This window comes from Lissotriton vulgaris, chromosome 5, assembly GCF_964263255.1.
Source record: "Lissotriton vulgaris chromosome 5, aLisVul1.2, whole genome shotgun sequence".
Classification (NCBI taxonomy): Eukaryota; Metazoa; Chordata; class Amphibia; order Caudata; family Salamandridae; genus Lissotriton; species Lissotriton vulgaris.
The window spans coordinates 750,888,438-750,900,725 of NC_141693.1; the positions used below are offsets into that span (position 1 = coordinate 750,888,438).

The 12,288-nt window shown below is 46.0% G+C and overlaps 1 protein-coding gene across 1 annotated transcript in view; it reads right to left on the bottom strand.

Annotated features, from left to right (window-relative positions):
• PRODH2 (proline dehydrogenase 2) overlaps positions 1 to 12,288 on the bottom strand; it is a 458,908-nt gene that overhangs the window by 109,020 nt on the left and 337,600 nt on the right. The window contains exon 8 of the mRNA XM_086922192.1: positions 4,067 to 4,177. Within this exon, the coding sequence (XP_086778318.1) occupies positions 4,067 to 4,177 (111 nt within the window). The remainder of the gene's footprint in view (positions 1 to 4,066; positions 4,178 to 12,288) is intronic.

Consider the following 12,288-nt stretch of genomic DNA (forward strand, 5'->3'; position numbering starts at 1 on the left):
TAGTATGTAAACTGGTGCACCTTAAATTTAAAAAAATGAACTGCAGATTGATGCTCTTGAGCTATCTAGCACACACTTGCAGGTCCTGTTGCGCCAGAATTAAAAAACACAATTCTACTCCAGTACTCTCTTGTTTCATGTTACTCCAAATCCATTTTTTTATGTCAGTCTTTTTCCTTTTAACTCCACACTTCCTCAGTTGTCGCTTATGTACCATTTCCTCCTGGAAATGTACTTGCGCAGACTCTGTGGTCATTTGAGAACCACTATGTGTTCCAATTGCTCTCTTTGCTTCTCGTTTCTGTTTTCCTTCCATCTTGAAGACATCCATGGCTTGTCATCTTTAACTTCTTTGAACCCATTAGTTAAGCATGAATAAGTCTCCAAATTGTCGCCAAATGAAGTAAGCTGGCTCCATGAGTAGAGGTGGCATAGCAGATGAAATCAGGTAGTGTCTTTCAAGTAATTTATTTAGTTCTTATCATAAGAGATAGCAGCCCCACCAGAAGCAGCCTGCTATCTGCTCAGCCCATCTTTCCCAACTGTCTCACTCACTGCGCTAAGCGTGAATATTGCCAAATCCTAACGCCTGCTCAGACCACTTCTTAGCCTGTATATCCAATGGGAGGTGGATATTCAGGTTAAGTCCCTATTAGCGATAATGCCTGAATATCGCTGAATTTCCAGCAATATTTATGCATTTCGCCGCTATCGCCGGATATTTTATCGCTTTGGAGATAAACGTTGCTAATAGCACGTTATCTCTGCGATAAAACCCGGCAATGCGCGGTCATAAAAAAAATGTCTCTAAGCTTATTTAGCGATAAATATCGCTAGTTGTTGATAATATGCCCCTCAGTTTCTAGGTCTCCTGCATCAACTTCCTGCATCAACTGGGACCGGTCTATCTGGCTGTTAAAAATGTGTCCCTGCTTGCCACAAATATAAAGCGAAATGTAATCATACCATCAAAGGAAATCAGTTACTTTTTCTCCGTTCAAACCCTTTGTATTCGGCAAAGCCATATATCAGGCTATAGGCACTCATCCTCACAGTCTTCCTTCAGGCAAAAGTTAAAGCAAGTCTGTTTGGCTAGACAATTTTAAGGCTGGGGCAAGAGACCAGGTGGCCTATTTATGAGAGCCCTGCATCACATTTGCACCACGTAAAGATTTATGAAGCAACGCAAAGCCACCCTTCATTCTTTGAGTGGCCTCATAAGTCATGAGTTAAGGCAATGAAGTGCTGCATCGTCTTACTCTACGACCAGGAGGCACTTGGGGGTTGCAGTGGGTTTTCCCATGCAACACCCATAGAATTTGGCTCTGCCCCAGATTTACAGAAAACATATAAACCTGGGGAATTGCCAAATCTTTACACTACCTGAAGGGAGGTGTAACGAGGAGAAATAACTTCATTTGTCCTCGTTTTTTTCCACTTTCCATGTGTGCTGCATTCTACAGAACACAGAGAAAAGGAAAACACCTCCTTGAACTGTTTTTTTGCAGGAAGGTTCCGCTTCCTGCATAAAAACAATCTGGCCTGCAACGGAGGCCCCCTTGCAGCATGGTGCACCATGCCGAATCAACGCTTGGGCAGGCAGAAAGGACAGGAATGTGCTTTATTACTTAAATCCGGTGCATTCCTGTCCTTTCACTTTGGTGTAGGGCAGCGTAGCAAGCTGCCTTGCTGAGCTGCCCTACGCCAAAATGCCATAAATGATGCACTGGATTTGTTGGTGCATTATAAACACTGTCAGGCAGGTAGAATGCATTCAACCGGAACCTTCCAATTCTCGAAACTGCTCTCATTGCCACATTTCGAATGCACCCATACTAACCTTGAAACATGCAGATTTGGGTTCTAATCGCAGCATTGGGCGGAGACACAAAAAATTATTGAAAAATATTTCTTTGGAGCAGATGGAGCTATTCTCTTTAATATATTAAGTGTTATGATATAAGCATGAATAATTTTGTTTAACAGATTTGGACAATTGTGTTAATTGAAGTGGAAAATTGCAGCAGGGGTGGTATTGTGGCTTCTATTTGTGACTAATGAAGAAAGCCAGAAAAGCTTTACTATCGCGTTTCTTCATTGTTGCTGATTTACTTCATGCAGACTTTTGACATTTAATACATATTTACTGGTAGGCCAAAGGCTACCTCTCACTGACTCCGTCCCTCATGATCTTGCTGACATGTTGCTCTAATGCCACCAACCCCCAATTGATTGGTTTCTTAAGTTAACTTTTTCAATTTTCAACACTGATCAATTATAGACATTCTTTGCTAAAAATGACTTTTTTCTGGAGCTAAATGAAAGATACCACCAATAAAAATAACAGTTTTCAGATTAAGTGTGCCTAGCTGAAAGTTTATAGCATAGCAAACATAACAAGATGACGGAAGGAGTGCTGGCACTTTTCAACCACTCAAGAGATCTGGGTTAAATCCATCGTTCTTTTACTCACCATGCCACCCCAGTTTGGACCCAGCCATATGCAAATCAGCAAGGAACCCATACATGGGCACACCCTTGGCCACTTAGGGCGAACATAGCGAACACAACAAGATGGAGAAGTGCTGAAACGTTACAAGCACTCACTCCCAGACAAGAGATCTCTGGATTAAATCTATCGCTCTTGTTGTTTTTGCTATGTTCACCCTAAGTGGCCAAGGATATGCCCAGATGTGGGTCCCTTGCTTGCTGTGCCTCTTGAGTTCAAGCTAGCCTGGCTGATGAGGGGTGATACCCTGAAACAAGTACCAGGATGCTGGCTTTCGGTCCTGAAGGACCTGGCCAGGCAGTTCGGGGTGGACTATTCCAATGGGGAGCATGTTCAAGACTGATTTGCACATGGATGGGTCCAAACTGGGGTGGAATGGTAAGCATAGAAACAATGGATTTTTACCCAGATCTCTTCACATTGAGTGAGTGTTTGAAAAATGTCAGCACTCCATCAATTATCTTGCATGTAAACGTTTGCAATAACCTGCAAAATTTGCAACATTGTAGACTTTCGTTTTACCCCAGAAAATGGAAACATTAATTGAAATTTCACATTGTGCAATTATGGGTAACTACTTTTTTTTAAACGAGCTTGTGGCTCGCACAAAAAAGGGCTCACAAGATTTCACAGTAGACTGTTTAGCAAGAAAATGTCTCCTAGAGACGCATTTTCTGCTCGATCCAATATCCGGTCGCTTTCTCACTAGACTTTTTTTTACTAAAAGTGCGCTCTCCTTTAAAAGGCACACTAGTTACCGGCAAAACACATTTCACTATGAAAGTGTAACTTTGTCAACTTTTCAGTGGATTTCATGAAATTTAACAGAAACTTTTACATAGTTCTAATGTAAAAGCAATGGAGTTCAAACACAATACCCTAATGATAAAGGTAGCTGCAATGAAGAAAGATTCATTGCAAGAACATAACAGGTTGATGATGCCCTGAGGAAAGACGGTGGTCAGCTGGCGATAGTCTGTAAGAAGGAAAACAGTATCGAAAGAGCATACACAGGCATACTTCCTAGAGAGAAACAAGTGAGAATGAGAGTTGGGTACAAAACCTGCTGAAAAAGACAGAGCTCTAAGCAAGTATTTTAATGACTCAACCCACATTACCAAAGAGTAACTACGGAGAACCGAGATAAAACACGGCAGTAAGGAAGAGCAGAAACAGGGAAGGGAGAGGGGACACGCCAATAAAACCAAATAGGGGGAGAAAAGAGTGACACGGAAGTAGAGGTGTAGGCAGAGAGCGGGGAGTAGGAATGAAGCAATGTAAGAGAAAGTTCGAAAGATAGGGTGAGTGAAGAGACAAAGAAGAAAAAGATTATCGGGGATAGCAGGAAGAGAGGAGATGTTAGAAAGAGAGTTAGACCAGGAAAGGGTGGGAAGGAACTATAGAGACATGTACAAGGGAGGAGTGAAAGCTAGCGCTGTGGAAGGAAAGGAGAAAAGATGAAGAGAAAGGAGGAAAATGAGCACACCGGCTCATTCTGTTAATAGATGTCCCATTCTCCATCAAACGGTGAATCTTCTTAACGAACACCCTGCTCACCTGCGCACAGCATACTTCACCGACTCTTCATTGTGGCTGGCGACTATGAGATTATAACGGTCCCCGTGGATGGCAATCAGCTCCAGCAGGGTGTCCAGGGAGCGCTGGTAGCTGTGGGAGGGGAAAAGCAAAACACAGTGCAACGGAGTCAGTCGAAATATAACACCAAAGTAGAAGACTGGCTCAGAAAAGCATGTGTACATCTTTAATACAATTCTCTTCTCTTGAAATGGATGAATATAAAGCTCTGAGGCTCATGCTTTACTTATTGATCAAAACTGCACTACACACATGTTGATGCTTTAATTAAAAGAGTAAAGTGGGTTGAGATGAGAGATCAGGACTCTGAGCCTTCATAAGATTTTAGCATTTCCAATGCACTACCCTATTTCTCAGCCTATACTTCACTCAATATATCTTCTAGCCCAGCCTTCTGACTCATCTCAAATTTCTTTCTACTACTACTCTTTCTAATGCACTACCCTATCTCTCATCCTATACATCTATCAAATATCCTCTACATCCACTCTCTCATGTATCCCAAACCCCATACCACTGCTATGATCCCCAAAATAATCATTTCTAGACTCTCTCCTACTCTACCCCTCCTTGCATCATCTGCCACCTCTTTTACTATACCGATCCCCTAAAACAAACCTTTCTATACTGTTCCCTCTTTTCTACCCCTCCCCAACCCTTCTCAATCCAAATAACTGACTAACATATCCACCACAAAAATTACTTTCATGTTTCACCATGCTAATTCAACACTAATCCTGATGGGTTCCAAAGTAGCGTGCTACTTGCGCTTCAAAACCCCATCAGGGGTAGCAAGCGCTATATAAATACAAACCTCTTTCCCTCTTCTATCCCGCCACCGACCCTTCTCTACCCAAATAACTGAATAACATACCCACTACTCAAATTACTTCATATTTTGCTACACTAATTTTTAATCAATCAATCAATCAATCAATCAATCAATCAATCAATCATTTGTAGAGCACGCTACTCACTTGTAAGGGTCTCAAAGCGCTGTGGGGGGGGGGGGGGTGCTGCTACTGCTCAAACAGCCAGTTCTTGAGTAGTTCCCTGAAGGTCAGAAGGCTAGAAGTTCTAAGGTCTGCCGCAGGAGGATGGGGAGGACGCTCCGGGACTGCGGTGAGGTAGGAGAACTATCTGCCACCAGTGGTCGTTCTTCGGATGCGGGGGACGGTGGCGAGGGTGAGGTTGGCGGAGCGGAGCTGGCAAATTGGGATGTAGAAGGTGAGTCGTCTGTTGAGGAAGGTTGGTCCAGTGTTGTGGAATGCCTTGTGTGCGTGGGTGAGGAGCTTGAAGGTGATCCTCTTGTTGACAGGAAGCCAGTGCAGGTCTCTCAGGTGGGGTGTGATGTGGTTGTGGTGAGGGATGTCGATGATCAGGCGTGCGGAGGCATTCTGTTTGCCTTGCAGTCGTTTCAGTATTTTGGCCGGGGCTCCCACGTAGAGGGCGTTTCCGTAGTCCAGCTGCTGCTGATGAAGGCCTGGGCAACCGTTTTTCTTGTGTCAGTGGGGATCCACCTGTAGATCTTTCAGAGCATGCGGAGGGTGTTGAAGCAGGAGGATGAGATGGCGTTGACTTGCTTGGTTATGGAGAAGAACAATAGTTACTTACCTGTAATCTGTGGTTCTCCAGTATTGGTGTCTTTCATAGATTCACATGCCTGAATCATTCCCCGTCGTCGGAGTGGGAGTCCCACGGTACATAAAAAAGCAATAAAATGCTATAAATATATAGTAATACCAATAGAAAAGAACCAGGAAGTAACACAGCCAATGGTACAGTAGGCAAAAACTTCCCATCTATGACTATCATAGTCATTTTGTATGGTCCAAACTACAGCCAATCAGGCGCTAGCACCCACCAGAATGTTCTCCCCAGAGGCTCAGGCTCTCAGATTTTCTCGCAAGGAGTGAAGGTAACCATAATAGCCTAAAAGCCTCTGAGGGGAGGTGGGCGGGTTGCATGTGAATCTATGAAAGACACCAATACTGGAGAACCACAGATTACAGGTAAGTAACTATTGTTCTTCTCCAGTATTAGGGGTGTCTTTCATAGATTCACATGCCTGAATCAGAGTAGCTAGCAGTACATATCTTTGCTGAACAGACGCTCATAACACCTAGCTTGTCTGCTAGTAATGTAAATAACAATGCGAAGTGAATAAACACATATCATATAAAGCATAACATAATGCAATCAAGAAAATATGTGAAAACATAACATAAGAAGCGTCTGACAGCAGAAACAAGGAGGTGGGAAAACAGAGGCTCACCTTAATGAAACAGGTTCCGTAGAACAGCTCGACCCACAGAAGTATCAGCCTCGCTGATGGACTCTAGACAGTAATGTCTGGTAAAGGTATGGCGGCTTGCCCAAGTCGCCGCCTTGCAGATCTGCTGAAGTGGGACTCCAGCAAATAAGGCCGTAGATGAGGAGACTGCTCTTGTAGAGTGCGCTCTGGGCGCAGATGGTAACGGTCTCCCAGCCTGTGCATGGCAAAAGGCAATGGCAGCAGATATCCATCTTGCAATAGTCTGTTTTGATACTGCCTGCCCTTTACGAATCGCACCGTAGGTAATGAACAACTGGTCGGAGGTGCGTACAGCAGAAGTTCTTTGTAGATAGAATTTGAGACATCTTCTAATGTCAAGCGAGTGTAAAGCTCTTTCCGCAGGAGTTTGCGGGTCTGGAAAAAATGATTTAAGAACAATAGGTTCGTTCAAATGAAAATCCGAAGGCACTTTCGGAATGTATTTGGGATTGGTGCGAAGTATTACAGAATCGCTAGTGAATTGGAGGAAAGGATGATGAACAGTGAAAGCTTGGATATCACTAACTCTCTTTGCGGATGTTAAGGCTAAAAGCAGTGATACTTTCCATGAAAGATACTTCAAGTCAGCTCGATGGATGGGCTCAAATGGGTGACGCATGAGTTGACCCAGAACCACATTCAGATGCCATAAAGGAGGTGGACGACGTACTGGAGGGAACATTCTAAAGAGACCCTTAAAGAACTGTTGAATAATTCTTGATGAATACAGAGAATTGGACCCATCCTGTCGATATCTGGATATTGCAGCTAGAAATACTTTCAAAGTAGCATGGGACAGACCTGTTCGTGCCAACTGCAAGAAAAAAGGAAGAATTTCCTCAGGTTTTGCCAAAAAAGGGTGAACACCTGCTGAACGGCACCAGATACAGAAGCGTTTCCATTTGAGACTGTAAGTCTTGATGGTTGCTGGTGCTCTAGCTTTGGCCAACACCTCTTTACAGTCTGCTGGGATGTTCAAGTGTGCAAACTCATGGTGTTCAGGAGCCAAGCTGCTAATCTCAGCGATGCTGGGTCCGGATGAAAGACTTGACCTTCCTGAACACTGAGCAAGTTCGGGATTGGATGTAACTGAATTGGTTTGCTCTCTGATAGTAGGAGGAGCTCTGTAAACCAATACTGGCGCGGCCATCTGGGCGCGATCAGGATCAGTCGGCAAGGTTCCTTCCTCATCTTCCTCAGAACCTTGGGGACTAACGGAATCGGTGGGAAAGCGTACGCAAACCTCAGGGACCAATCGAGGGAGAATGCATTCCCCAGAGAACTCTTGTGGGGGTGCCAGCTGGCGAAGCTCAGGCATTTGCTGTTGGTACTTGTCGCAAATAGGTCTAGGTCTGGCCAACCCCACTGATGAAAGATGTGGTCCACTGTGTTCTGGTGGAGCTCCCATTCGTGGTTGGTGATTGTGGTCCTGCTGAGTGCATCCGCAAGGACGTTTTCCGTTCCCGGAACATGCACCGCATGTAACTGTACATTGTGGTGAAGAGCCCATGTCCATAATTCCTGCGCCTCTTGAGACAGGAGAAGAGATCGAGTTCCTCCCTGCTTGTTGACGTAGTGCATACTTGTTGTGTTGTCTGTTCTTATCAACACATTGGTGTTCTGAATGATGGCACAGAACGCCTTGAGGGCAAGGAAAATGGCTCTCAGTTCCAAACGATTGATGTGCCACCGTTTCTGTTGTACAGTCCATTTGCCACTGATCGTGAAGCCTTGCAGATGAGCCCCCCAGCCCTCGAGGGATGCATCTGTAGTGATGGTGAGACTTGGTGGTTCTTGAAGGAACGCATGACCCTGACTGAGATGACATTTCTGTGTCCACCACAGGAGAGACTCCTTCATGAGTGTTGTGATTTGAATGAGGTCCTCGAAAGTGCCTGAAACCTGTTGCCACTGCAGTACTAGTTCCTCCTGGAGCGGCCTCATTTGAAGTCTGCAATTTGGAAGCAATGGAATACAAGCCGATGCCATCCCCAGAAAGGATTTGTATAGTCGGACAGAAGCTGACTTTCTTTGCATGAGATCTTGTGCTAGCCGAATTATTTTCATTTGTCTCTCCTTGGAGACGAAGGCTTTGCATTTGTGAGTGTCCAACATTGCTCCTAAGAATGCTATTCTTTGAGACGATTGCATTTGGGATTTGGAGAAATTTATTGTCAGGCCTAGAGACTGAAACAGGTAGAGACACTGGTGAAGGTGACGTTGAACGGTGCCATGAGAATTGGCCTTTATAAGGCAATCGTCCAGATATGGGAAAATTTGTATTCCCTCCAGCCGGAGGTGCGCAGCTACTGGAGCTAAAACCTTCGTAAAAACTCTTGGAGCTGACCGTAGTCCAAAAGGAAGGACTTTGAATTGGTAGTCCCTGCCAGCCACCCTGAAGCGAAGGAATTTCCTGTGGCGAGGCAGGATGGGGATGTGGAAATATGCATCCTGGAGGTCTAGGGTGACCATGCAATCTCCCGGTGATAAAAGATGCAAAATTTCTTGAAGAGAGAGCATCCGGAAAGTTAATTTCCTTAGGTATTTGTTTAATGCTCGAAGGTCGAGGATCGGGCGCCACTCCCCGTTCTTCTTTCTGATCAGGAAGAACCTGGAGTAAAATCCCAGTCCTCTCATCCTCTGAGGAACACTCTCGATAGCTCCTTTTTGTATCATCATTTTGATTTGGGTAAGCAGCTCCTTCAGGTGAGCTGGAGGCGGGCCCTTTGGCGGTACATTTGGGGGAAATTTTTCGAATTCTAGGGCATGGCCCCTGGCGACAATATCCAGGACCCATTTGTCCGTTGTTATCGACTGCCAATTGGAGTAAAATTTGGAGATTCTTCCGCCAAGTCTTTTGAGAGGGTGAAAGGACGGTGGTGGCAGGTGAAGAGTATCATTGTCGCTTGTCCTTGCCGCGGTATGTTGTCCTACCCCTGTTTGGGGTGTATTGAGATTTTTTCTGCCCATAAGACTGGTAGCGCTGATTTTGGTAGCGCTGATTACCCTGACGGTATGAGGATTGTTGATGTTGTTGCTGGTATCCACCTCTATTGAAGGACGTTCCTCGTCCTCTCGCTCCTCGAAAGGGCGGTTTGTGAAATTGTAGAGTGCCTAAGGATTTGGCCGTTTCGGTATCCTTTTTGATAGTCTGTAAGGCCTCTTCTACCTCGGGGCCGAATAAATATTCGCCATCAAATGGCATGTCTAGAACTCGGTTTTGCACTTCCTGTCTAAAGGCCGTGGAACGTAACCATCCTTGTCTACGAAGAACCGCAGCCCCTGCTAATTGGCGAAAACCTGTAGATGCCACATCAACAGCTGAATCAATTATCTCTTCAGAGGTCCTTTGACCTTCATGGAGAATCTGGAGTGCTTCTGCCTTGGATGGCTCAGGGAGTAGGTCGATAAATGGTGAGATGTCGGACCACATTTGACGGTCGTAACGACCTAAGATGGCTAGTGCGTTAGCAGCACGGACAGTTGTTGCAGCCATGGTGGAAACTCGTTTTCCTATTGAGTCTAGGCGTCTGCCATCTCTATCCGGTGGTGCCGTAACTGCAGAGGACGGATTTCTGGCCCTTTTCTGAGCCGCCTGGACAATTACCGAGTCAAGTTTTGCTTGTCCAATGAGACAGGCAGGCGTCTTGTCTGGAGCTTTATATTTCTTATCAATTCTTGGCAAAACTGGAGGAATGGAAGCCGGTGTTGACATCACCTTAACGCCTTCCTTCCAGATGAATTCCACAATGGGTATTGTTTTAATTTGTCGTCTGGGTTGATCTTTAAAATCGTAAAGGAAACATTCTTGTTGAGTATGCTCCATCTTCATATGAAAACGTGCAGTTGCACGCTCCATCAGCAAGTGGAAATTTGCTACATCAACAGGAGGGGAGGCCGACGCAGTCTGAGGAGATGTAGAAGGAGATTGGACCTGATAGTCCTCCCACTCCGATAAATCATCCACTTCTCCTTCCTCCCGTTGGTCGTCATCTTCCGAGGATTGCGGGTCCTCTTCGTGAGCAGGTTGTGGGTGTGAAGGTGGGACCACCGATGGGAGCACGGGTGGAGGCGTTTCCGAAATTGGAGTTGCTTGTCCAGAACCTGCCGATTCCGAAGGTGGAAACCTCCGATAGTAATCGTCCAGCATAAGTTGTAAATTGGATATTAAATCCAAAGGCACTTGACCAACCGGGGTAGTGACAGGCATCGATACCTCAGCAGGAGTGTGAGGATCCTCATATTCATCATCTTGAAGTTTAATATGTAACTCCGATGGACTAGTGGCCTGTCCAAAAGTATTCTGGGCCATCTCATTGTCACTGTCAGAATCCAGTAGTTGGTCTGGGACTTCAGAGGACACCTTGTGAGGTGAAGCACGCAGGGGTGAAAGGCTCATTACAGTGTTGCGCAGCTGTTCTGCTGCTTGGCGTGGTGTTAAGAACACCGTCGACGGAGACCACACCTGTAGTGCCGTGCATGAGGATAACTGCGGCGTCGATGGATTTGTCGCCGACTGATCACCTCTCGTCGACGGGACACTTTTCGGCAACGAAATAGTCGTCGTCGACGGGATACCCGTCGTCGACGGAACACTCGTCGTCGACGGAACACTCGTCGTCGACGGGACACTCTTCGTCGACGGGACACCTTTCGTCGACGGGACACTCTTCGTCGACGGGACACTCCTCGTCGACGGGATACTCTTCGTCGACGGGACAGTCTTCGTCGACGGGACACTCTTCGTCGACGGAACATTCTTCGTCGACGGGGCACTCTTCGTCGACGGGACACCTTTCGTCGACGGGACCGTCTTCGTGGTCGAGTCACTCCTCGTCGACGGCGGTATTTTCGTCGACGGCGTAGAGCCTGATGAAGAGCTCGTCGACGGAGTCTTTTTCGTCGGCGGTAAAGCCTTTAAAGACGTCGACGACGAGGCGTCGACGACGGACGTCGACGAGATAGGCCTCACAGAAACAAAAACCATCGTTGGAGATGCCGTAGACGAGGACATAACCATACTAGGTTTAGGAGACGAAAATGTTACCGTAGATGTCACTGAGGTCGTCGTCCTCGTCGACGAGGAAGCTGAAGAAGACTTCACAGGAGACGGAGATGGATTCTGTGGTAAAATCCTGTCAGAAGATAAGGGAAGCTTGAGTTTCTTCCCCTTTGAGGAAGCAGAAGCGCCTTCCATGCCCCTGGAGGTGGGGACAGCCTGAGAAGTGGAAGGCTGATCCAGTCCCTTAGCAGGTGGTTGTTTTTTAGACAGCTTAGCCCTGGGAGATGACATTTCCTCAGGCGCGGATCTCTTCCTGGAGGCTGAAGTGGAAGCAGATGTGACACTGCCTACTTCTGAAACAGGATTTGGAGAATCCTTTAGCCTCTTCAACCACAGCAGTAAACGACCCTCTCTATCTCTGAGAGTCTTCTGAGGCATTTTTCTGCAGATTTTACAATCAGAGGCCTGGTGGTCTGGGTAGAGACAATAAATACACTTATTGTGTGGATCCTTCTCAAAAAGCCGAGGCTTACCACAGCAGTCACAGGTTCTGAAGAGAGATTTCTTTGAAGACATCCTGAAGAGAAGACACAGATGAAGTAGGAATTGAAAAAACTGAGCAGAGCTCAGGGAGACTCCCTTCACACGACGTGCGGTAGAAAATCTGAGAGCCTGAGCCTCTGGGGAGAACATTCTGGTGGGTGCTAGCGCCTGATTGGCTGTAGTTTGGACCATACAAAATGACTATGATAGTCATAGATGGGAAGTTTTTGCCTACTGTACCATTGGCTGTGTTACTTCCTGGTTCTTTTCTATTGGTATTACTATATATTTATAGCATTTTATTGCTTTTTTATGTACCGTGGG